This window comes from Cherax quadricarinatus, chromosome 29 (assembly GCF_038502225.1).
Source record: "Cherax quadricarinatus isolate ZL_2023a chromosome 29, ASM3850222v1, whole genome shotgun sequence".
Classification (NCBI taxonomy): Eukaryota; Metazoa; Arthropoda; class Malacostraca; order Decapoda; family Parastacidae; genus Cherax; species Cherax quadricarinatus.
Genome location: NC_091320.1, coordinates 32,215,387 through 32,242,831, shown reverse-complemented (window position 1 = coordinate 32,242,831; position 27,445 = coordinate 32,215,387). Strand labels below are relative to the sequence as shown.

Genomic DNA, 27,445 nt, shown 5'->3' with positions numbered 1-27,445 from the left:
CCCCGAGCTCAACCCAAGGTTGCTAGTGTGTGTGTGTGTGGTCATGTGTGTGTGTGTGTGTGTGTGTGTGTGTGTGTGTGGTCATGTGTGTGTGTGTATGTGTGTGTGTGTGTGTGGTCATGTGTGTGTGTGTGTGTGTGTGTGTGTGTATGTGTGTGTGTGTGTGTGTGTGTGTGGTCATGTGTGTGTGTGGGTGTGTGGTCATGTGTGTGTGTGAGTGTGTGGTCATGTGTGTGTGTGGGTGTGTGTGGTCATGTGTGTGTGTGGGTGTGTGTGTGTGTGTGTGTGGGTGTGAGGTCATGTGTGTGTGTGAGTGTGTGGTCATGTGTGTGTGTGGGTGTGTGGTCATGTGTGTGTGTGGGTGTGTGTGGTCATGAGTGTGTGTGTGTGTGGTCATGAGTGTGTGTGTGTTTTCATGTACGTGTGTGTGTGTGGAGGGTGCATGACATACCAAGAGACAAGCCGAAGAAGGTTTTGAATTCCACTCTTCTGCTTGAGATGCGTTTTTTCTATTTTCTCGTCTCTAATAGCAATTCATTGAAATCTTGTTGTGACATAAGACGTCACGCCATTCTCAGTGAGTCGTGGCTTTCTTTTGTATTTAACAATCATTTATTACGTGTAAACTACATTACTTGTATATTCCAGAGAAGAAATAAAGATTTTGGAATTATTTGCGTTAGTAAAATGTTTATGTGCTATCGTCGTTCTTCACTGCGAGGACAAGTAAGCTACCTCACTTGTACTCTTCCTCTGAGGACAAATAAACTGGCTAGCATCTACTCTTTCTGTGAGGACAAATAACGTCTTTCAAGGTTCTAGTCCCGAGACTGCCCACCTCTCGACGTTACGCATTACGTCAATAATTGGCAGTGTCTATGATGCGCAGCCTGTGTTGTCAGGTAAACACTGACTAATAATACCGTTTTTCTCGTCTGCTTGAACATCTATGGAGTTTTTTCTATGAATTCCTTGTATAGCAAGTAGGAAAGACCCATTTCCTATGGATCGGGAAAAATTTCCTTGATTTAAACTCATATCCTCCCCTTCCTTAGATCAAACCTGATTATTTCCCACTTCCTCAGCGGCTGAATTACCTCAAGGAGTTTACTTCTACCACAAAATAATTACACTGACTAAATAATTTATTGAGATAGAAGTGATTCTGGAGTAGACTATCTACTTTGATGGACTACCTACTCTGGTAGACTACCTACTCTGGTAAACTACCTACTCTGGTAGACTACCTATTCTGGTAGACTACCTACTCTGGTAAACTACCTACTCTGGTAAACTACCTACTCTGGTAAACTACCTACTCTGGTAGACTACCTACTGGTAGACTACCTACTCTGGTAGACTACCTACTCTGGTAGACTACCTACTCTGGTAGACTACCTACTCTGGTAAACTACCTACTCTGGTAAACTACCTACTCTGGTAGACTACCTACTGGTAGACTACCTACTCTGGTAGACTACCTACTCTGGTAAACTACCTACTCTAGTGGACTACCTACTCTGGTAGACTACCTACTCTGGTAGACTACCTACTCTGGTAGACTACCTACTCTGGTAAACTACCTACTCTAGTGGACTACCTACTCTGGTAGACTACCTACTCTGGTAAACTACCTACTCTGGTAGACTACCTACTCTGGTAAACTACCTACTCTGGTAGACTACCTACTCTGGTAGACTACCTACTCTGGTAGACTACCTATTCTGGTAGACTACCTACTCTGGTAGACTACCTACTCTGGTAGACTACCTACTCTGGTAAACTACCTACTCTGGTAGACTACCTACTCTGGTAGACTACCTACTCTGGTAAACTACCTACTCTGGTAGACTACCTACTCTGGTAGACTACCTTCTCTGGTAAACTACCTACTCTGGTAGACCACCTACTCTGGTAGACTACCTACTCTGGTAGACTACCTACTCTGGTAGACTACCTATTCTGGTAGACTACCTACTCTGGTAGACTACCTACTCTGGTAGACTACCTACTCTGGTAAACTACCTACTCTGGTAGACTACCTACTCTGGTAGACTACCTACTCTGGTAAACTACCTACTCTGGTAGACTACCTACTCTGGTAGACTACCTTCTCTGGTAAACTACCTACTCTGGTAGACCACCTACTCTGGTAGACTACCTACTCTGGTAGACTACCTACTCTGGTAGACTACCTACTCTGGTAGACCACCTACTCTGGTAGACTACCTACTCTGGTAGACTACCTACTCTGGTAGACTACCTACTCTGGTAGACTACCTACTCTGGTAGACTACCTTCTCTGGTAAACTACCTACTCTGGTAGACCACCTACTCTGGTAGACTACCTACTCTGGTAGACTACCTACTCTGGTAGACTACCTACTCTGGTAGACTACCTACTCTGGTAGACTACCTACTCTGGTAGACCACCTACTCTGGTAGACTACCTACTCTGGTAGACTACCTACTCTGGTAGACTACATACTCTGGTAGACTACCTACTCTAGTAAACTACCTACTCTGGTAGACTACCTACTTTGGTAGACTACCTACTCTGGTAGACCACCTTCTCTGGTAAACTACCTACTCTGGTAGACTACCTACTCTGGTAGACTACCTACTCTGGTAGACTACCTACTCTGGGAGACTACCTACTCTGGTAAACTACCTACTCTGGTAGACTACCTACTCTGGTAGACTACCTACTCTGGTAGACTACCTTCTCTGGTAGACTACCTACTCTGGTTGATTACCTACTCTGGTAGACAACCTACTCTGGTAAACTACCTACTCTGGTAGACTACCTACTCTGATAGACTACCTACTCTGGTAGACTTCCTACTCTGGTAGACTACCTACTCTGGTAAACTACCTACTCTGGTAGACTACCTACTCTGGTAGACTACCTACTCTGGTAGACCACCTACACTGGTAAACTACCTACTCTGGTAGACTACCTACTCTGATAGACTACCTACTCTGGTAGACTTCCTACTCTGGTAGACTACCTACTCTGGCAAACTACCTACTCTGGTAGACTACCTACTCTAGTAGACTACCTTCTCTGGTAAACTACCTACTCTGGTAGACTACCTACTCTGGTAGACTACCTACTCTGGTAAACTACCTACTCTGGTAGACTACCTACTCTGGTAGACTACCTATTCCGGTAGACTACCTACTCTGGTAGACCACCTACTCTGGTAGACTACCTACTCTGGTAGAATACTCGTGGATGAATGAGTCCTGTGGAAAACTCATCCACAGACTATTCTAATTTCGAAATTCTTAGAATACTGGAATTATTACTATTTTTTCCAGCCAGGGAATGAAAGGGCAGCTACAGTTGTTAAAATCAACAGCCCTTCACCGTCATCAAGGTCCACATCGATTATGGGATAGAAGCTGAACCCAGACTGGAACACTTGACGTTTGCCTCACAGCCCAAAAAAAGTCTCCCAGGTAAGGCTATCACTTTTCATTCACTTGATGTACGAAATGTGATGGAATACGGCAGAGAAATCCATCCTATATGATGGAATATGACAGGGGAACATAACTAGCCTTATCTCTCATTATATAACGATCAAAAGCCCTGTACCCTGCTTGTTTAGTGATATAAAAAACATGGTAGACTGATGCATTCGTAAGCCAGTAAATGTGTTAAAATTATCGGATTTTTGGTGATTATATTAGTTGGTAATACCATCGGGTGGAATTATGTTGAAATTTGTTAAGAGGAATTTCTTGTGTTAGTAACACCGTTCTACTGTTTTAACCAAGCAAGTGGGAACAACGTAATCATTAGAGCAGTATTACGAGTGGTTCGGAGGAATGTACGCTTTAAATTTTGCCTAAATTATTGTGCGTCCAAACAAATTTAACCGGTCTTTTGTAAAACCATTAACGATTATAGAGAGAATGTTGAAGATCATTATGGATGTTCTTAATTATCTTATTGGCTTCTTCACATAATCTTCAGGTGCAGGAAGATAGCGAGTCTGCCAAGCTGCTAATGATTCGCACTGGTTTGTTGCTTTGGTTAAAATACAGGAAGGGTTCCGGTGGAAAACATTCATGCGCTTGAATGCGTTCTTAGCAAACCTTGGCAAAGTTGTCATCTCTGGTTGTGGTTCATGTAATGATGCTGTCACGGGAATTAGAGTTTTGCAACTGGCCCAATGTCTCGTTTCAGCATCGTCAGCTCTAGGAACAAGAAGGATGGCGTGTCGCTAACTACAACAATATCAACAAGACTCTCCTCTAGCGTCTCAGGAAAGCTATAGGTGTCATAAGCCAAGTGTTTACACACAGTCACCCCATAACTTTGACGGATACAGTAAGTGTTCCATATTCTCTACACACCTGACACTTGCTCTCTCACCATCCAGCCAGCTCATCATACACAAGTTTGCACTTATAACGAACAATTAATTATTGATTACCGTGGCTAGTGCTGAAAATCTCACCACGGGTAGGTAAGAACTTGACTGAGTAGCCTTTATGTTGCAACCCTAAAATGCTGCCGCCCTTGAGGGCCGTCTAGTTCGCCTAGTGAGTTTTACCAGCCCTTTTTTCCTACTCGTTACCACAGAATAACTTGCGGCTTCCTTTGTTACAGCTTAGGTTCAGTGATTAAACCCATCACACAAGGGACGCGCCCGTCCTTGACCAGAGCAAATTTAAGTGTATTTAAAATAAGTTTATTATTTATGGTAGGTTTTTGAGACTTAGTGAATATCTGTAAATTAAATTATCATCTGCTTAACTCATAACTAATTATTAATAAGGCAAAATTTCAATGTAAATGTTTATTTTCAGCTATTTTTACATTAATGTACATATGGTTTATAATTTTCTTGCCTTAATGGTAAGTTAACCTAATTATGACAGTAGGGTTCAGTAGTAGCGTGTTGGAGGAGCCGCTGCTGCTGCCTGCCTCTGGTAGGTACTGAAGAAGGAATGTTTAGCTGCGGCCACCTCGGGAGTGTCAACAACTGGGTGGGAGCCAGGGAGGCCGGCGGGGACAGTGGCAGCTACGGGGCCGGTCCACTTAGGTTGATGGTGGTAGGAAGGAGTGTAAGAGGGAGCACTCTGGTAGTGAGGACTGGGGGCACGACCTGCAGTGGCAGCAAGCTGAGACTGGTAGGTGTTGAAGAAAGCGTTGCGGGCAGCAGCAACGTCCCTTGTGTCGGATACAGGGGTAATGGTACCGTCGACGCCGGCGGGTATGGTAGCAGCCACGGGGCCGGTCCACATGGGTTGGTGGTAGTGGCCAGAATTGTATTTTCCATGGTTGTATTGATGAGGGTTGTAGTGACCAGTGTTATGGGCCTGTCGAGGAGCGTTGTAATGTGGCTTAGCGGAGGCCTCAGCAGCTCGGTAAGCTTGGAAGAAACGAGCTTTCTCTGCCGCAACTTCAGGAGTGTCTCCTATGGAGGGGACAGCCGAGCACACGCCCAACACTGCCAAAATGACCTGTTTGGAGAAAGAAAGAAAGCTACATCATTTTAATGGTAAAGTCTGACAAATTTCCATTTCTTGTTAAGAAGTATGCTAACGCTTTTCCCTTCGATTTATAGCTAGATGTACCCCCATCTTCTATAATTATTAACCAACCAGACAAAGAAGCAAATTAATCCGTTTTCTGTGTGGAAACATCTCACACTTTTAAACCTTCAGCTAGAATGAAGCTGTTGTTTGACAAACACCGTATACACTTTTCTAGCACCTTACAAAAGCAGTGGCATTAAGTTCAGTAGTTGTAATCCCAATGCTCGAATGCATTGGTCACAGTTACACTTTTTTTTTTATCACACCTCTTATCACACTTTTCTTGAGAATTAAAATTAATCTAATTGTAGTGGTGTAATGATCTCTGTTATATTATTACATAGGAATATAATTGAATTATAAGACATTCCATGCTTGTCAGCAACATAAACAGTAGACGGAGCGGCTCCCTGTGCATGCAGGTCCCACACTGATGTTTCATCATTAACACGAGGTGTACATTTCCTTATCCCACTGGATGGATAGTTACCAGAGTCCTCATGATGTTGTTGTGTGAGAGTAGGGAATCGTACTGTATTGTCTCTGGGTTTTCGTCCGCCCTTTATACTTGAGCGTAGCCCAAGGTCTCGTGTGTGGCTGTGTGTGTGTGTGTGTGTGTGTGTGTGTGTGTGTGTGTGTGTGTGTGTGTGTGTGTGTGTGTGTGTGTGTGTGTGTGTGTGTGTGTGAGCATTCCTAACCTAGCTGAAGAAGTTACTTACAGCCACTTGTTCATCTGAGTTGCGAATTTTTTTTGACTGTCTCTATAATAGCAAATAATGACACGTAAACATATCCTAATATAAGCCGGTGTCTGTCAACTTCATTCAATTCCAAATTACTTGAGGCGACTCAGAGAAAGTTTACTTTATTTATGTTACTTAAATGATTTTCAACTGTGAAACTCACACATTTTGAGCATTAGTAAACTGTCTCACATTAAGTAATCTTTTGTGAGGGCAAGTAGACTGGCTCACATCTATTCTTCCTCTGAGCACAAATAGACTGGCTCACATCTCTTCTTGTGAGAACAAGCAAGCCGGCGCATATCTTCTGTTCTTGTAAGGACTAGTAAGCTGGTTCACACGTTCTTTTCCCTTCAGGACAAGTAAACTTTTTCACATCTACTCTTCCCGTGAGGAGAAGTCAGCTGGTTCACATCTACTCTTTCTGTGACAACAAATAAGCTATCTAACATCTACTCTTCCTGTGAGGACAAGTAAGCTGGCACAAATCTACTCTTCCTGTAAGTGGTAGGTAACGTCTTTCAAGGTTGTAGTTCCAAGGCTATTCAGCTCTTAATTAAAGCTGTTCATTACGTATCAACCAATATAACGGCCATTGATACAAGCAAACAATACTCACCAATCACCTATAATTCCTCTTCTTGCTTTCTCAGTTTCGATGAAGTTCTTATATGATGCGCACCATAGAGTCACTTCCAATAAGCAGGGAAAATAATCTGTTATATTAATCTTCTGCTATATAATATAACATTAACGTCTCCTTGATTCTCTCAAAGGCTTCGGTTCCCCCAGTACGGGCTGAGCACCTTATAAATTTAAAACTAATGACAGACTTAGAAGCACTGTACGAAACTGATTTTTGAGTGGACTATCCACCCCGATTGGTAATGAATAGTATAATTAGTCTTACAGCTGAACAAGGCTGCTGACTGACCACTGCTCAGATTCTAATGTTAAAACAATTTCATAGATTTTGTTAATATTTCTTTCATGCCGAATTGGAGGTAAATAGATTTATTCGAAGGAAAGAGAGTTTAATCCCAGTCCTGTGTGATGGAATATGACAAAGGAACCCATCATGTGTGATGGAATATGACAAGGAAACCCATCATGTGTGATGGAATATGACAAGGAAACCCATCATGTGTGATGGAATATGCCTGTGAAATATAACTTGCCTCAGCTCTCACTACATAACTATCCTTAGAGTCAGGGTTGCAGCACACTGCTGTTGCCCCCAACTTTGTTTAATAATATAACAATTATGAGATCGTTGCATTCGTGAGTTAGTTCGTTAAAATTATCCCAATAGTAGACTAACAAATTTGTGTTGATTTCAATAGTAATACCATTGGGTAGAATTATATGACTACTAGACATTCCCATTTGTTCCACAGTTCCATTTTTGAAACATTTCAAGAGTAATTTGTTCTGGTGGTAACACCATTCTTCTGTTTTAACACATCATTTGGAAGAAGTAATCATTTGAGCTAAAAAATAAATTTAACCCGTCATTAGTAAAACTATTAATGATTATAGTGAGAATGTTGAAGATCATTTGGCTGTTATATTTTAATGGCTTCTTCAAACAGTCAGTCGTCACCTATGCTCGCACTTGAAATTTTATCTGCTCTGTTCTGCATCTCATCCTGTAGGAAAGTAGCGAGGCTGCCAAGCTGTTAGTAACAAGAATTCAGCCCCTACTACTTACTATTAATGATTCGCACTAGTTTGTTGCTTTGGATAAAATACAGGAAGGGTTCCGGTGGAAAACATTCATGCTCTTGAATGCGTTCTTAGCAACCCTTGGCAAAGTTGTCATCTCTGGTTGTGGTTTATGTAATGATGCTGTCACGGGAATTAGCGTTTTGCAACTGGCCCAATGTCTCGTTTCAGCATCGTCAGCTCAAGGGACACGGATGATGGTGTGTCGCTAACTACAACAATATCAACAAGACTCTCCTCTAGCGTCTCAGGAAGGCGATAGGTGTCATAAGCCAAGTGTTTGCACACAGTCACCCCCATAACTTTGATGGATACAGTAAGAGAGAGTTCCATATTCTCTACACACCTGACACTTGCTCTCTCACCCTCCAGCCACCTCATCATACACAAGTTTGCATATATAACGAACAATTAATCATTAATTAGCGTGGCGAGTGCTGAAACTCTCACCACGGGTCGATCAGAGCTTGACAAAGTAGCCTTCTCTTCCATACCCAGTTTACTGACAAAATAATATTTTGAGTTGGCAGTTAATGCAATGTCAAGCATATAGAATTAAAGATTTATTAGATGAAATGTTCCACATTGCCTTGAAGTGTGGCTGAAAAAGGGAAAAGTTAAATTAGCGCCAATAAAAAAAAAATCACGCCTTTAGCTTAATTATGACAGTAGGGTTCAGTAGTACCGTGTTGGAGGAGCCGCTGCTGCTGCCTGCCTCTGGTAGGTGCTGAAGAAAGAATGTTTAGCTGCGGCCACCTCGGGGGTGTCAACAACTGGGTGGGAGCCAGGGAGGCCGGCGGGGACAGTGGCAGCTACGGGGCCGGTCCACTTAGGTTGATGGTGGTAGGAAGGAGTGTATGAGGGAGCACCCTGGTAGTGAGGGCTGGGGGCACGACCTGCAGTGGCAGCAAGCTGAGACTGGTAGGCGTTGAAGAAAGCGTTGCGGGCAGCAGAAACGTCCCTTGTGTCGGATACAGGGGTAATGGTACCGTCGACGCCGGCGGGTATGGTAGCAGCCACGGGGCCGGTCCACTTGGGTTGGTGGTAGTGACCAGGATTGTATTTTCCATGGTTGTATTGATGAGGGTTGTAGTGACCGGTGTTATGGGCCTGTTGGTGAGCGTTGTAATGTGGCTTAGCGGAGGCCTCAGCAGCTCGGAAAGCTTGGAAGAAACGAGCTTTCTCTGCCGCCACTTCTGGGGTGTCTCCTATGGAGGGAACAGCCGAGCACACTCCCAACACTGCCAAAATAACCTGTGTGAAGAAAAAGACACAGTTAAATAATTTTACTCGCAAATACCAACAAATCTTTATTTTCTATTTTAGATCCCACAAGGAAGGTATCTTGACGCAGTAAGGGGATCTGAATCTAAGAAATTGGGCCATTACTCCTCTTGGATCGAACCTGAATGAATCCCATTCTCAGTGCATCCTATGACCACTACGGGTCTAGCGCTCCTCCAGAATGTAATAACACTCCCATTTAAGAAATAAACCTTAAATTTAAACGTTTTGAAATCATAATTACATTTTTCCACATTGATAAAAGAAAAAGTGTAACATGTTTTAATCTTGAAAGTGACTCACACATCCAGGCCTTCAACAAGACTCAAATTTTAATGTGGCAAATACTGCATCCAGTAGATCACCACATTACAAAAGCATTGTACACTACATATAAAATGTAATTTAATATATTACTCAAAATCATTCGGACTCGGATACATGGATTTATAACGTGCAAAGTTTTTTAAAGCGTTTCTCTCATGATTTACAAAGAATCTAAACATAAAGATGGATTTCTCTAAATGTTTATGTATCAAATCTGTGGATGTATCTGGGGGAGTGCATGAGTAAACAGTATTGTATTTTAAAGCATTCTATGATTGTCAGCAAGCGGAATTTACAGTTAAGTAACTCCCTGTGTATCCAGGTCCAACATAGATGTGTCACCATCAACACGAAGTATTCACTTCCTTATCCCACTGGATGGATAGTTACCAGAGTCCTCATGATGTTGTTGTGTGAGAGTAGGGAACCGTACTGTATTGTATCTTGGTCTTCGTCCGCCCTTTATACTTGAGCGTAGCCCAAGGTCTCTGGTATGTGTGCGCGCCTGAGTGTGTGTGTGTGCATGAGCATATGTGAACATGTATGTGTGCATGTATGACCTATCGAGAGCCAAGCTGAAGAGGTTACAGCTACTTGTTCATCCGAGTTGTGGTTTTTTTTTTACTGTGTCTCTAATAGTAAATAACGATACATACAAAGCAAAAAAATCCTCGTATAATCCCGTCTCTGTCAACTTCATTCAATTCTCAGTTACTTGAGGTGACTCAGAGAAAGTTTATTTTATTTCTGTTAAACTTTTTCAACTACGAAACTCACGTATTGTGACTATTAGTAAACTGTCTCACATTAAGTAATCTTTTGTGAGGACAGGTAGATTGACCCACATCTACTCTTCCTGCGAGGACAAGATAGCTGGCTCACATTTCTTCATGTAAGGAGAAGTAAGGTGGCTTACATCTACTCTTTCTTTTAAGGTAGGTAACGTCTTTTTAGGTTGTAGTTCCGAGACTGTTCAGCTCTTACCGCTCATCAATACGTCTCTACCAGTACATTGGCCACTGATGCAAGAAACTAATACCAATCATCAATACCTTCTCTACTTGCTTCCTTTCTTTCATTGAATTCTTTGTATGATGCGAATATGATAGGGGAGCGGGGAGTTGAAACCCATCCTAAATGATGGAATATCACAGGAAAATCTATCCTGTGTGATGGAGTATGAGAGGGGAAACCGATTTAGTGCAATGGTGTATGAGAGGGATATCCTTCCTGTGTAATGGAATATAACAGCGGAATTCCAGTTTTTGTGAAGTCAAATGACAGGTGAACACGCTAGCAGCATTATCTCTCACTACGTAACTATCGTGAAGAGTAAAGGATCACACACATTTAACGAACTCATTTTGACGAATAAGAAAACATTCCAGTGTATTATCCCAACTGCAATGTTGACACTGTTACACTAATTAGCTAACCCGCTGGTAAAACCATAACATAATCATAGCCTACTGGTTAAAATTCTAAATCTCGTAGACTACGTCATTTGTTTCACTAGGTTAGTTTCCTCTGTTTGTATGACCGTTCCACTGTTTTAAATAGTCTGGTGGTGATAACATTTATTATACAAGTTAACAAGTGTATCTGAGGCAAGTTCGAATTGAATGTTTGGCTTATTTATTGCGCAACATCTCCATCGTTTTAACGGTAGGTGCGAAGACTTAAGAACTTGATCGTAAAGTACTTGAGAAAGAGTATCTTGTAATGCAATCATAGTATTGTCATTGGTAAAAATCTGAAGCATTATCTGCCCCTTGGATAAAATTATCAACAACAGCGATCAATGAATAGTGAGAGATTACTTCGACAGACAATTATAATACAGGTAAAAAAAAAAAAGATTTTACTATATTTTGGCTTCAATGTGTCAATTCCCTTAACGGATGATGCGTTAACAATTTGTAAAATGAACGAATGCACTCGATATTTAAACTAAAAAATAGTCTGGCATTGTCTCCATTGAGTGTACCTACACGCTCAGATATAAAACACGAGAACTGATTGCCGGGTCACCATCTGGAGAAAACCCGGGCCGGCAGTACCGGCGTTTCTACAACGAAAATAAAATAATCGTCACTGTCTCCTTCACTCCACAGTGTCTCTATGATCTTCATCGTCTTGTTGATGCACCAGTTTTCAGAAGACAGTGTTTCCTCTTCATCGCCGAGAAACTGAGTACTGATGGCATATTAACGGTATGTTGCAGAAATGAGAGAGAACAGAGACACAAGCTGTAGAACAAATCTTTACCCAGAATGAAATGTTGGCTTCATATACTCGTAAGCTTCTTTTGCAACTTTTCATGGACTTTACACCTGGCCCATGGCTAAGGTCATGATAGGTATAAATATACCGATGATCGGTTTTAGGTAATGAACACACGTATCTAACATTCTGAATATTTTATTCTGGTTACCTTTTCCTCGCCCGCAGCTTCATCAAGCCAGGAGTCTACAGCAAACATGCAGAACACTTCGCATGTGTCCATTAATGGTAAACCCACGGGTAGTAACACGCTGTAGAGTCCTCAGGTAACGTACAGTTTGCTTTGAGGTTCCTCCTCCTCCTCCCGATGACTGCACAAGTTGAGATGTGGACTAAATCTAGTTCTCTTGGGTCATCGTTGTCTCTTGTCACTCATCGACAGTTTTAGTGACTGGAAAAATACAATTCAATTGCTCCGCAACCACTGTGCTGCATAGTTCAGTGGACCCCCTTTTCTTCACTATATTCTTGTTCATCACCGACATCCCGAGCAAAACACGATTTTCTACCCCATTTATTTTGGCAAGATTAAATAACGTTCATCAGGAAACAGATCAAAGGCCTCCTGATGTGGGTCTTAAGTCATATAACCCGTCACTGGAGCTTTTAGTCATGTGAGGCCTTTCCCTGGCTTACCTGTCCACTTCTTCACAAATTAAAGGAAAGATCATCTGATGTTAGCATCTTCGTTAAGTATCGTATCGCAGTGTCGATCGATCACTGCTCCGTCCTATCTCTTATCACACTGGAGTGTTTGCAACTGTTTGTCGCTTTCCTTGTTTTAAAAATGTGTCGGAGACACTGGTTGTAAGGTATTAATGCTTCACGACAGAAACGTCTGAGCGAGAAAGGGATCTTGCAAAACAATGAAATGTGATCAATATGCAGTAATACCACTGTCAATCTCACATGCGAATTAAATTTCTATTTTGGGACTCAAACTATTCGTGAGGTAGTGTGCAGGGGAAGTGAGGCTGTAAACCAATCATTATATTACATTCGCCGGGGGAAGCACTAAACCCGTAGGAGTCATTCAGAACCTAGGGGAATAGAACCAGTCAGATTCAGTCCAAGAAAGGAGAGGTTATCTTGATTTCCATTCATTAACAGTCATTCATCGGTATGAAGGGACACTGAAAGTCAGGGCAACATTATTAGTTATTGGATAAACAGACGAATTACTCGTACACTGTCAGTATCTTCAACTGAAGTATAAGCAGAAGATGGAGAAACCCAGGACTGATTTTCAGTGAATAAAGACAAAATAACAGAAAGATGATCATAAAGTTGGATATAGCGAAGTTGACAAGAATCTATGAAGAATTCAAATCACAGTAATGCAGCTACCACAATTCACAAAATACCCACAATTATAAAGTTTAAAGGAATTTTCGGTTTGTGACTTGACAAGTCGAACGTCATCCTTATTTTGTCATCGTAAGAATGAATATTATGTGAAAAAAAAATATGCATTTCAAGTGGATGAAATATACATTTATTACAGCCAGGTGAATTTTCAAGATGTACTGTGTATCGTGTTCTATAGGTAGGAAATACACACGTCTTGTACAAAACAGTATTTAAATCGCCACTCAAACTTTCGATTTAGCTTATAAAGAAAATTTATGGTAAAAATTTATAATTTGTATATTTGTTTTAAACTTTTTATTACATAAATGTACATATGGTTCATAATTTTTCTGACTTAATTGTAATTTAGCTTAATTATGACAGTAGGGTTCAGTAGTACCGTGTTGGAGGAGCCGCTGCTGCTGCCTGCCTCTGGTAGGTGCTGAAGAAAGAATGTTTAGCTGCGGCCACCTCGGGGGTGTCAACAACTGGGTGGGAGCCAGGGAGGCCGGCGGGGACGGTGGCAGCTACGGGGCCGGTCCACTTAGGTTGATGGTGGTAGGAAGGAGTGTATGAGGGAGCACCCTGGTAGTGAGGGCTGGGGGCACGACCTGCAGTGGCAGCAAGCTGAGACTGGTAGGCGTTGAAGAAAGCGTTGCGGGCAGCAGAAACGTCCCTTGTGTCGGATACGGGGGTAATGGTACCGTCGACGCCGGCGGGTATGGTAGCAGCCACGGGGCCGGTCCACTTGGGTTGGTGGTAGTGACCAGGATTGTATTTTCCATGGTTGTATTGATGAGGGTTGTAGTGACCGGTGTTATGGGCCTGTTGGTGAGCGTTGTAATGTGGCTTAGCGGAGGCCTCAGCAGCTCGGAAAGCTTGGAAGAAACGAGCTTTCTCTGCCGCCACTTCTGGGGTGTCTCCTATGGAGGGGACAGCCGAGCACACGCCCAACACTGCCAAAATAACCTGTGTGAAGAAAAAGACAGTTAAATAATTCTACTCGAAAATACCAACAAATCTTTATTTCCTATTTTAGACCCCACAAGGAAGGTATCTTGATGCAGTAAGGGGATCTGAATCGAAACTGAATGAATCCCATTCTCAGTGTATCCTATGACCACTACGGGTCTAGCGCTCCTCCCGAATGTAATAACACTTTTATTTAAGAAATAAACCTTAAATTTAAACGTTTTGAATTCATAAGTACATTTTACCATATTGATAAAAGAAAAAGTATAACATGATTTAATCTTGAAAGTGACTCACACATCCAGACCTTCAACAAGACTCAAATTTTTAAGTGGCAAATACTGCACCCAATTGATCACCACATTACAAAAGTGTTGTACACTATATATAAAATGTGATTTAATATATTCCTCAAAAATCATTCGGACTCAGATACATGGATTTGTAACGTCCCAAGTTTTTTAAAGCGTTATTTACAAATGAATCTAATCATAGAGATGTATTTCTCTAAATGTTTATATATCAAATCTGTGTATGTATCTGGGGGAGTGCACGTGTAAACAGGATTGTATTTTAAAACATTCTATGTTTGTCAGCAAGCGGAATTTACAGTTAAGTAACTCCATGTGTATCCAGGTCCAACATAGATGTGTCACCATCAACACGAAGTGTTCACTTCCTTATCCCACTGGATGGATAGTTACCAGAGTCCTCATGATGTTGTTGTGTGAGAGTAGGGAACCGTACTGTATTCTCTCTTGGTCTTCGTCCGCCCTTTATACTTGAGCGTAGCCCAAGGTCTCTGGTATGTGTGCGTGCCTGTGTGTGTATGTGTGTGCGTGTGCATGTGCGTTTGTGAATATGTGTGTGCGTGTGTGCATGACCTATCGAGAGCCAAGCTGAAGAGGTTACTACAAGGGCAAGAAAGCTGGCTTACATCTACTCCTACAAGAGCAAGAAAGCTGGCTCACATCTACTACTGCAAGGGCAAGAAAACTGGCTTACATCTACTTCTACAAGGGCAAGAAAGCTGGCTTACAGCTACTACTCCTACAAGAGCAAGAAAGCTGGCTTACATCTACTACTCCTACAAGGGCAAGAAAGCTGGCTTACATCTACTACTCCTACAAGGACAAGAAAACTGGCTTACATCTACTCTTTCCTTGAGGACAAGTGGTCTCACATCTACTCATTCCACGAGAACGAGTAAGCTGGCTCACATCTACTCTTCTTGTGAGGCGTAGCTAACGTTATTCAAGGTTACCGTCTCGAGGCTGCCCAGGTCTTAAACCTCCTCATTACATCTCTACCAGTATAACGGCCACTACTGCGAGGAAAAAAAATATGGGCCAATAATTAGTACTTTCTCTCCTGATGTGATGTACATGAATGGTTCACAGTATCGACAACATGAAGAAGTACACACATGTGCAACATCTTGGTATCTTTATTGTAGACGTTTCGCCATCCGGTGGCTTTATCAATATAAGGACATAGGTTAGGTTAGGTTAGGTTCCTCAGGAAACAGGACACGTATTTCCTGACGCAGGTCTTAGATAAGGACGTAATGGGAAGACCTTTGTATATAATTCTATAGCCTTCCCATTATGTCCTTGAATTTGTATTGATGAAGCCACTGGAGGGCGAAACGTCTGTAATGAAGATACCCAGATTTTGCACATGTTTCTAATTCTTTATCTTCTAATGTATTCAGTGTAGTTAATGTATTATAGATTATTTTCCCTGTTGCCAAAAAATGGTAAATAAATTAGTTTCTACCCGTAGCTTAGTATATTTTATTAGCTAACTAATTTAGTGATTTTTATGCTTCTCGGGGTAAACTGCCTTAGTTGAGTTTATTTTTGTGCTTAACAATATGTTATTACGTGTAAAAATTTATTTTGTATAGTGTAGAAAGAAATGTAGGTGTTTATAGTAACCAATCCTGTATCTCACAGATAAATCGCTTTGTTAAATAACAAAAAAGGCACAATACCGTGACTGGAACGATACACAAATAACCCGCACATAAAAGAGAGAAGCTTACAACGACGTTTCGGTCCGACTTGGACCATTGACAAAGTCACACTAACCAGAGGTGGAGCAGGACGGCTATATATAGGCAGGAAGAGGTGGTGGTAGCAGTAGTAGTAGTAGTACAAGAGTTGTATATAATACCGACAAGATGAAATTAAGACACATGCACAACACCCGGGCATCCCCATCATAGACGTTTCGCCATCCAGCCAGCCGGGTGTTCTGAACACCCGTGACTTAACATAAGAACATAAGAACATAAGAACGATGGAACACTGCAGAAGGCCTACTGGCCCATGCGAGGCAGATCCAAGTCTCCTACCGGCTTAAGCCAATGCACCCAACCTAGTCAGGTCAGGTCACATTGACTTAAGGGAGGAACACGGCAACCGACCTGGTAGCACAAGCTATCAGGTCTAACTCACACCCACCCACATCTACTCATGTATTTATCCAACCTATTTTTAAAGCTACACAACGTTCTGGCCTCTATAACGGTACTTGGGAGTTTGTTCCACTCATCCACAACTCTATTACCAAACCAGTACTTTCCTATATCCTTCCTGAATCTGAATTTTTCCAACTTAAAACCATTGCTGCGAGTCCTGTCTAGGCTAGATATTTTCAGCACACTATTTACATCCCCTTTATTTATACCTGTCTTCCATTTATACACCTCAATCATATCCCCCCTAATTCTACGTCTTTCTAGAGAGTGCAGTTTCAGGGCCCTTAGTCTATCCTCATAGGGAAGGTTTCTGATACATGGGATCAACTTTGTCATCCTCCTTTGTACATTTTCCAGAGAATTTATATCCATTCTGTAATACGGTGACCAAAACTGTGCAGCATAATCTAAATGAGGCCTAACCAAGGATGTATAGAGTTGAAGAACAACCTGAGGACTCCTATTATTTATGCTTCTTGATATGAAGCCAAGGATTCTATTAGCTTTATTGCGAACACTTATGCACTGTTGTCTTGGTTTCAGATTACTGCTAACCAGAACTCCTAAATCTTTTTCGCAATCCGTAATATTAAGATCTACATTATTTAGTTTATATGTGGCATGGTTATTGTCCTGTCCAACATTTAGAACTTTGCATTTGTCTATATTAAACTGCATCTGCCACTTCTCCGACCACTGCATCAGTCTATTCAAATCTTCCTGGAGTGCTCGAATGTCCTCGTCAGAATGAATTCGACGGCCTATTTTGGTGTCATCGGCAAACTTGCCGATGTCGCTCTTTATGCCCTCATCTATGTCGTTTATGTAGATTGTGAACAGCAGGGGGCCCAACACTGACCCCTGTGGAACACCGCTCGTGACGCTTCCCCACTCTGATTTCTCCCCATTTTTTCTTTTTCTTTTTCTTCTTCTTCCTTTTCCCCTTTCCTCTTTCCTTTTCTCCTCTGGGTTGTCTTTCTCTCTCCTGTTTCGTGTTTCTGTTCCTTCTTCATTTATTTCACCACTTCCCTTTCACGCACCTCTGTGCGCTTGCTCTCCCTCTGTGAGCATCTAGCTCTCTTGCAGTGCTCCCCTTCCTTTGTATTTGACTGGCTCGTCCTTTTTATTTCCCACTTCTACCACTACCACTACTACTACCTCTTCTTCTTCTACTACTACTACAACTACTGATGAAATTAAGACACATGTGCGGCGTCTGGTTGTCTTTGTTGTGGACGTTTCGCCATCCAGTGGCTGGCTGGATGGCGAAACGTCTATGATGGGGATGCCCGGGTGTTGTGCATGTGTCTTAATTTCATCTTATCGGTATTATATACAACTCTTGTACTACTACTACTACTACTACTACCACCTCTTCCTGCCTATATATAGCCGTCCTGCTCCACCTCTGGTTAGTGTGACTTTGTCAATGGTCCAAGTCGGACCGAAACGTCGTCGTAAGCTTCTCTCTTTTATGTGCGGGTTATTTGTAAATCGCTTTGTTGATGAACGTAGCCACTGCTTAACAACTTCCAAAAGTCATATTGACAACACTGTAGAAGATAATACGCACGTTGAGTAAGATTTTTATTGCAACTGCGTTTTTTCTCTCTGTGTATAGAGCTTTGTCAAGTCATAAGTTGAGCTGGATCCGCTGGCCTGGCGGCTAATGCTCTCGCTTCACACGGCGAGGGTCTGGGTTCGATTCCCAGCGAGGGGTAGAGACATTGGGGGTGTTTCTTTACATCGGGTGTCTATGTTCACCCATCAGTAAAATGGGTATCTGGGTGTTAGTTGACTGGTGTGGGTCGCATCCTGGGACAATAATAATCTAATTTGCCCGAAATACTCTGCATAACAAGCGGCTTTCTATATATAGTAGTATGTCATTGATGTCAGCTAGTACTGTATGCCATGTATTTGTAGAAATAAAGATATTATATTATATATTACGATAATAACCTGCAGGACCTACGTAATAATTCAACTAAAAATCCCTGGACAAGGATTTCCTATATTACTGTTGTGTTATTGTCAGATCCTCCCGCCTCCTTGCCTGAGTGAATGACGTTCGTGGACGAAAAACTTGGCGACATCTTGTCAGTTTAATGTCTGTATGATATATCCCATACCCATACTGTAGGCTGTAATCAAAATATTACAGACGCATATAATGGGTCCAGGGACTGGGCCCCAAAGTTTTCATAAGTAGATAAGATACAGTGGTAATAAACTGTTTACATGTTTATATCTGGTTATAATCGTGAACATTAAAATGAGTTGTTTATGTAGATATAAATTAGGTCACAAGTGTAACAGTGTAGCTAACTTGCGGTTTTGAATTATTTATATTCCAATATATTATAGCAAGTCGTGGTTGAATTTAAACAAATTTAAGTGATTTTGAGTTATTTACTATAAGCAAAGTCAGGGTATTATTCGAGAATGGTTGACAATGTACCACTGTGGAGTGAGTTGTCTTTAAATTCATTAATTTTATCACATTCCAGCACATAATAGCGCAAGTTGTGACAGTAGTCTGTCTTGCAGACTTTATATTTATCTGTCTGCATCAGCTGGTGGTGATGATGCAACCACTCACATATTTGTAGCCCAGCCGGAGCCGGGCGGTAGTGACGTCTAAGAGTCTGTTTATTTTTGTTGGATACACCATAGACACGTGGCTCCCCCTGCATGATGGAACGATGACAAGTGGACAGACAGGTGTCCCACTCCCTCAGTTCCAAGTCAATGAAATTCACTGGAAGTTCTTTTCTTATTATTTCTCATAAACAGCTAACTGATAGCCAAAGATTGCAATCTGCGCCAATTTTTCAGTTCTATCATGCATCTAAAGACCACTGGGAGAAGAAATCCACAGAAGGTGCACTCAGATTCCACTGTCCACAATTCTACCACACCTACGTCTGGCTTCTGACACAAACATGCCACAACCGACACTCATGAAATTAAAAACATTTATGAATGATTGAAAATTAGTAACACTTAATGTGTCAACCTTAGACACATTTGAATGCAAGGAATATAGCAAAAAGTTCAGTTTGAAGAGTAAATGGCCCAATTGTTGATGCTTGCTCCAGTTTCTATACGAAAGCTGCGTCACCGTCACTTAAGTCGGGTGTCTGAGGCTAAAGCAGTCAAGTTCTCATAAAGAACGACTTTACTAATACGTGTAAGGAGGTACGAGACTGGCTAGTAAAGGAAAATATGGTAGAATTCAATTGATATGTGACCATATATTTCGTGTAGCCCATAACTCTGCTATGGAGGGCTACTTGCGAGGAACTAAAAAAGTGTTTAGGATAACCAAAAAAACTTCTGGACTAGCTTGAGAAAAGATTTAGGAAGATGCATCAATGCTTGTCACGAATGTTAAACGAGAAAAGATTTAAGAAGATGTATCAATGCTTGTCACGAATGTTAAACGAGAAAAGATTTAGGAAGATGCATCAATGCTTGTCACGAATGTTAAACGAGAAAAGATTTAAGAAGATGTATCAATGCTTGTCACGAATGTTAAACGAGAAAAGATTTAGGAAGATGCATCAATGCTTGTCACGAATGTTAAACGAGAAAAGATTTAAGATGATGTATCAATGCTTGTCACGAATGTTAAACGAGGAAAGATTTAAGAAGATGCATCAATGCTTGTCACGAATGTTAGAGGATAGGTAAACCAGAGCATTTCATAAACACGGCACCATTGTAGCCAATTCCATATTTTGAGGAACCATTTACTGATCTAATAAGTGTGTGTGTTTAGGCCCGCTACTTAAGTCAAGGTTAGGAAATAAATCTACATTTGCACTGATGTTCAAGGCTACAAGATACCCTGGACCTATAAGAACTATTACTATAACATCAAATCAGTACTGAAATCAGCCCGGGAGGATTAGGCAGCACATCTCTAGTGTACCTAGCCATCAGAGACTTGGAGACCTGATCTCCACTCATTGCATGTCACCCGCCTTCCCGCTGGAGTCGCTGTAATGGCCTGCTAATAACCTCCGTTGCACCCCACACCAACCACCATTAGAGCAAACTGACTTTTGGGACATCAGTTGTCCAAAGAACCCGAGAGCAACTCCTCTTCCCACCGAAGGACTGCCGTGCAAGTAAGAGAAACGAAGTTGAACGACACTGCCCTACCCGGGGAGCCAATGCCGGGTCACCAAACTGGAGGAGACCCGGGCCAGGATCTGTATCAGCAAATCACCCTGAGTATGATATTTCTTCCCGATTGGGCTCTAATTTTGAGACTAAGGCCTTCTGCAACGTTACAACTCGTCTTGAGATAAAATAGAGTTTTCCTTAAACATATCCTCATTCACAGAGGGCATTAGAATGTTTATTTTAGGAAACGTTGAAAATCTACAATGAGAACTGTTGGGTGAATTTCCTCAACAGGAACGGAAGTCTTCCATTGCTTTTTTTTCGCCATCAATTATATTTCATGAAGTTGGTCGGTTTTGTCCTTTTGAACCGAAATACTGTCAATGAGGGACCCGTACTAATTTCTAAAAAAAAAAAAAAAGTCAATGATCTCACAGCAAAACTTCTGACTATACGACAAATCACTGAAGGAACCTACAGAAAACGCAGAGGGAAGGGAGGGGGGGGGGGAAGAAAGAAAGGTATAAATGAAGTTACTAATTCCTTTTGGTTGGTTGGTTAGGTCTAAAGCCTAATGACTACTCGAGGGGTCATTAAGGTTGCATGTCACCTGTTCACCACCTGAGATTATAATAAATTTGATCGTAGCAGGTCTAGCATGTACAGCACCAGACCTGCTGCCAGCAGGTCCACAGTTCCACCCAAAGTTCATTCTTCTGTTTATTCACTGACAATCGTTTCGTTTCTTACTACTTGTGTTACGTTTATAGACTACATACCTTTGATGAGTGTAAGAATAGATTCAGTGCGATGGCTACTGTGGCTGTGGGGAGACAATAGGATCACAGACTGTGGCTGCTGAAGGAAACATGAACAGAAGCTGAACAGAAGCTCTGTTTTCAGATTCTTCCTACTAAAAGCCTCATAGCTCAGTGATAAAGCTCTGGACCTGTTTCCACCAGGTCCATGGCTCGATCCCCTGTCCATTCTTCTAATCATATATAACTAGTGCTTTGTCTGGAGCTTTACAATGAAAAAAATTGTGAAGAAAATTAAATACTGCCTGAGTAATCCCATGTCCATAAAGGTGGTAGTCACACATAATTAATCCCATGTCCATGAAGGTGGTAGTCACACATAATTAATTCCATGTCCATGAAGGAGGTAGTCACACATAATTAATCCCATGTCCATGAAGGTGGTAGTCACACATAATTAATCCCATGTCCATGAAGGTGGTAGTCACACATAGTTAATCCCATGTCCATGAAGGTGGTAGTCACACATAATTAATCCCATGTCCATGAAGGAGGTAGTCACACATAATTAATCCCATGTCCATGAAGGAGGTAGACACACATAATTAATCCCATGTCCATGAAGGAGGTAGTCACACATAATAGGAATCCATCATCCGAGTGAGATATGGTAAAGTAACAAAATAAGACAGTAGATAAGAGGGTGTAACTTAAGTTCAATACAGTGCGTCTTAAATGATAACATAAATTACATTTTTCTCGTGTGTTACGGAATACTTAGAATTATATGCGTAGATGCTCATGCAGGCTAAATAAACGTATAAATTATATATCAGTTTTGATTCGTTTTTATTTCGTTTTGATACTTTTTTTTACATAAACTTTGTGGGTAACTTAATTATGACAGTAGGGTTCAGTAGTAGCGTGTTGGAGGAGCCGCTGCTGCTGCCTGCCTCTGGTAGGTACTGAAGAAGGAATGTTTAGCTGCGGCCACCTCGGGGGTGTCAACAACTGGGTGGGAGCCAGGGAGGCCGGCGGGGACGGTGGCAGCTACGGGGCCGGTCCACTTAGGTTGATGGTGGTAGGAAGGAGTGTATGAAGGAGCACCCTGGTAGTGAGGGCTGGGGGCACGACCTGCAGTGGCAGCAAGCTGAGACTGGTAGGCGTTGAAGAAAGCGTTGCGGGCAGCAGCAACGTCCCTTGTGTCGGATACGGGGGTAATGGTACCGTCGACGCCGGCGGGTATGGTAGCAGCCACGGGGCCGGTCCACTTGGGTTGGTGGTAGTGGCCAGGATTGTATTTTCCATGGTTGTATTGATGAGGGTTGTAGTGACCGGTGTCATGGCCCTGTCTGTGAGCACTGTAATGCGGCTTAGCGGAGGCCTCAGCAGCCCGGTAAGCTTGGAAGAAACGAGCTTTCTCTGCCGCCACTTCTGGGGTGTCTCCTATGGAGGGGACAGCCGAGCACACGCCCAACACTGCCAAAATAACCTGTGGAAATACGATACATTGTCAGTGTTCTTCCTGACTCTCTTTGCACCTCTTCGAGTGATGCATCGAGCACCGGCTCCGACTTACTGTAAATGAAGCTTGCAACATCATTAAAGTTGCTTTTAAGGTCAATTTAAGCTGAATCATCATTATAATATAAACTACGAGAGATGAGGAGTTTAGTGTAAATGAAGAGTTGTAGAAGAAAAATTTGACTGTCATTCAGTTTTGCAGAATAGATCATTAAAATGCATTGGCAGCAAAATTTAAATTAGCTAGGTGAGCACAGTCTTATGTTAGCTAGGGGAAAAAAATAATTTTTTTTGTGATCTATGGAAAGATGATTTCAGATGAGCTAGGAGAAAAGTAATTTCATGTTAGCAAGGTAAAGATAATCTCACTTGAGCTAGGGAAATTAAAGTACCGGTACATATAAGTTGAGGCACAGATAATGTGAGCTAAGGGAAAGATAATCACATTAGAAAAGATATTAACATTTAGGTTAGAGAATTTTTACCGCAAATGAGTTCAAGTTAGTTCCCACAACAACTTTTGTAAGCAAAATAATAATTAAGATAATTCCATCGTGCAAAACAATTTTAATCGCTGCAAAAAAAAAAAAAAAAAAAAAAACTGGCCATAATGGAAAATTGAATCAGTACACAGAGGGACAAAAAATTTAGACAAAAACAATAAGATAATGAATATGATTACACTCTGGAAATCAAAGAGTTTTTTCTGTATGAGATAATAGGCTAAAACATAACTGTATCCCCACTTCATACTAGCAGCACTGGACATGTATGGAAACAGAGTTCCAGTCACACTAATACAAATACTATATTGTACGTGTACACTTCAGAGATTTACACTCATGTAAAATAATTTACGCTACACCTACTCTTCAGAGACATCACTGAAACGAACAGTAATTGGCTAGATAGTTACCAGAGCCCTCATGGTGCGTGTTTGTGTTCGTGGGAAGAGAACCGTACTGCAGGGAAGGAACCTCTGAGCCCAACCTATATACCCGAGCCAGGAGCCTGGCCTTGAATAGGGCCTCACCCTGCGGCACGCCGCGCGCCCTAACATACCGTGCCCCACCTCCTACATTTGATCTTCGACCCACTTTATCACTTTCGCGTACGTCTCAACGCCCGGACCAAGCATCGCAGCGGGAAACCTGTTTTTAATATTTTCAGTGCTTGTTGAGAATTAGTGAACAATAAGAGAGGTGAGTACAGAGATTTTTTTGCTGTTATTAGTGCATATTTTCTTGTGTTATATCAAGGGATGCGTGACGCGAAGGGTCAAGTAGAACTAGTGATATAGCCGCCCTGCCTTCCACACAGTTACTCCGCCTGGGTAACACATAGCTTAGACAAGCGCTGACGACGGCGCAGCCGTGGTACCTGCAGCAGCGTCCTGGTCCGGCACTGACCGACTTCTGAACGCTGATCTACCACCTCATACACAGGAAATACTTAGCTTTTTGACTGTATATTGTGATCATACGGAGCTGACTCGCGTTCAACAGTGGTCTTCGATTCAGATTCCCAGCAATCTCACCTCGGATATTTAAACTAGTTCTGCTCGCCTGTCTTTGATTTTGTGGTGGCGGAAATGTGCGAATAACAGTTGAACTATATTACAGATGTGAGTAGGAAACCCCCCCCCAAAAATTTTTTTCGTATCGCCATTAAGCTTACACTGCCGGTAAGCAGATTCTGTACACAGTTTTGAGAAGTGTGATGGCGTTTGTGAGGTCAGTCTCAAGCTCAGCACTCACAACTGGTGAGCACAGAAGGGCGTTTATCATATTCGCGATATACATAACAATCACAGCAAGAGATAACTAGCGCATAGAACTCACAAAGGAAGACAAGGAAATATGCGAGGAGCCCACTCAAATATTCCAGGGAGGATTTACGACCGATGTACAAGTTACTGGATGTTAAGTAAATTATCTCGACAAGGCGAATAGACATATACATGTTAGTGTTTGTGGACGACACAAAAGTATTGAGGAGATAAAGGACAGAATGCACAAGTAAGAGTAGTCTGTAAGCTGTTCCTGGAAGCCTTGAACAACAATAACCCAACAAGTAGTTACCGAACAAATGCAAGGTTATGAGGACTGAATCAGGAAGTAGGAAGCAAGAGGAAGAGCACAATTTCAGAGTGAGACAAGGGAGAAAAGAGTAAGAGAAAGGAGCTGACGGACCTCCACCGCCATATTAAACGTAAGCGATACTGCAGTTGTCTTAGCCTGTCTTCGTAGTCTGTGTCGTTCTCCGCCAGCATCCATCAACCTGTGATAAATAGTTTTGAAACCGACAAGATGAAGATTGAGACACTTATGCAACATATGGGAATCTTTATTAAGAAAACGTTTCGCCACACATTGACTTCATCAGTCTAATACAAAGTTAAAATGGGTAAGGAGAGAAGGAAGAAATATTTTGGTTATACCAAGATGTGGAAAAAGACACTTATGTACAGTCCTGAACTGTACATATGTTGCACAAGTGTCTCAATCTTCATCCTTCTGCTTATCTATCATTTACTCCTTCGTAGATTTTTTCTCTTGTGATCTCTTTTGGGTTTGTTTTGGTCTTTGATTTCATATTTTCCAGTTATCTTCGTAGCTCTGGTAGTTCCAGGATCTTCCTTGTAGCAAACCTGTCAATTTCATCCAGTTTATGGTCAACAGGATGACGTGAGGGTTCCTTACTGGTGCCGAGTAGACATATTGGTGACTCAACAGTCTCGCGTTTAGCAGAAGGAGGATCGAACCTCCATCTTTTGTTTTTTGGTGAGGGGAGGACGATGTATGACCCTTACGGGTACACCTCTCTGCAATAAATAAAAATACGAAAATTTCTCTCCTGGATCACATACATATAAAGAAAATAACCTCAACGACATATGCCCAGCTAACGACAATAATGTGAATAGGAGGGCATCGAGATCATTTTGGTCAAGCACTCGAGTATGCAGCACCAGTATAGAACCCTCATCACAATGTGTATGGAAAGAGGAGCACTAAAATAAACTCATGGGTTTGCTTCAAGGCTTGTTCCAGGAGTACGAGAACTGGGATTCGAAGATAACAACTTATGAGATATTTATAGAAAAAGTAGATGAGATACAGGAAAGTAGATAAGATACTCATAGTAGGGAAAGTGGATAGGGAGAGAAAATTGTGATGGAAGGAAACCAAACGAAAGAAAGTCAATGAAAGCTAGAAATTCAAATGAGCAATAAGGATATAAGAAAGGAATGCTTGAGTGTGAGGACAGTGGACTGCATGGGACAGAGAAGCTGCGATGTAGGACATATCAATATACGGATTCAAGAGTCGATATGAGGGTTGAACAAAGACAGTAAACAAGACATGCCAGTGAACTGAGCTGCTGCAAAAGCGGAACCCAAGAGGTAGAGCTCAACCCTGGCAGACAAATGAGCACACACACAAACACACGAATATATATGGTGAACGCTATAAAGAATCATTTTACGACACTAGCGAAACAGACGATACGGCGTACGCTGTCAGTGGCCCTATAAGCCTCAACAATAACAACAACAGACACTACAGCTGCCCGAGTCAGCGAGTTAAAAAGTCAGACTAAACACACCTGACAATGTTTAGCTTGCCTGCTGGGAGGAGGACATGGACATGTCACAGGTAAAAAGTATTGAAGACACGAACCATTTGATATATTCTTGTCTTCGAGGAAGGAAGATAGGTGTGTCTTGATGCCAGCGGAAAAGATCATGATATAGGGGAATTTTAACGACCCTTCCCTTGGATCAAACTTTCCTATGAACCTATGTAATAATAATAATAATAATAATAATAATAATAATAATAATAATAATAATAATAATAATAATAATAATAATAGAGAAAGGCTTCAGTGATTTACATTAACATATTTTCTCACATTCCTCACATAGATCACTGACGTTATTTTTTTAGCATGCACATATCTGTAGGTGTTATTTGAGAGCTTCTCTTGCTTGTAGAAAATGTAGACATACACATATACATACACGCAAGATAACCAAGACGAATGGTAAATAAATTCCAAGAGGTTTCTTTGTCTCTCAGCCACATTTTGGCATTCATGGCGCTGAGAATGTAACTGAGAGGTCACGAAATCTATTAACATTCACTGTGGTTACAGTGTACACTAGGGTATCACTCGCTTCTGGCCGTCGGGAACACGCTGCTGTAGCCACATGCGCATATACACAAGCATATACACACGCATATATACACGCGTAAGGAATACACAGCTTAGTCTTCAACGCAAGGACTAAGAGTTAA

General features: G+C 41.7%; 3 protein-coding genes across 3 annotated transcripts in view; all 3 read right to left on the bottom strand.

Annotated features, from left to right (window-relative positions):
- LOC128690560 (adhesive plaque matrix protein-like) overlaps nucleotides 1-6,077 on the bottom strand; it is a 33,194-nt gene extending 27,117 nt beyond the window's left edge. The window contains exons 1-2 of the mRNA XM_070089805.1: nucleotides 6,047-6,077; nucleotides 4,914-5,481 (exon numbers count right to left, since the gene is read on the bottom strand). Of these exons, the coding sequence (XP_069945906.1) occupies nucleotides 4,914-5,481; nucleotides 6,047-6,058 (580 nt within the window). The 5' untranslated portion in view covers nucleotides 6,059-6,077. The remainder of the gene's footprint in view (nucleotides 1-4,913; nucleotides 5,482-6,046) is intronic.
- Nucleotides 6,078-8,680: 2,603 nt separating this feature from the next.
- On the bottom strand, nucleotides 8,681-10,143 carry LOC128690431 (cuticle protein CP1499-like). Its single transcript, XM_070089681.1, has 2 exons — nucleotides 10,026-10,143; nucleotides 8,681-9,278 (listed from the first exon to the last, which is right to left on the bottom strand). The coding sequence occupies exons 1-2, from the start codon at nucleotides 10,035-10,037 to the stop codon at nucleotides 8,700-8,702; spliced, it is 591 nt and encodes a 196-aa protein (XP_069945782.1). The 5' UTR covers nucleotides 10,038-10,143; the 3' UTR covers nucleotides 8,681-8,699.
- A 3,404-nt stretch (nucleotides 10,144-13,547) lies between these two features.
- On the bottom strand, nucleotides 13,548-24,193 carry LOC128690429 (pupal cuticle protein-like). Its single transcript, XM_070089804.1, has 4 exons — nucleotides 24,058-24,193; nucleotides 22,542-23,109; nucleotides 14,945-15,003; nucleotides 13,548-14,237 (listed from the first exon to the last, which is right to left on the bottom strand). The coding sequence occupies exons 1-4, from the start codon at nucleotides 24,067-24,069 to the stop codon at nucleotides 13,659-13,661; spliced, it is 1,218 nt and encodes a 405-aa protein (XP_069945905.1). The 5' UTR covers nucleotides 24,070-24,193; the 3' UTR covers nucleotides 13,548-13,658.
- Between the last annotated feature and the right edge of the window lie 3,252 nt (nucleotides 24,194-27,445).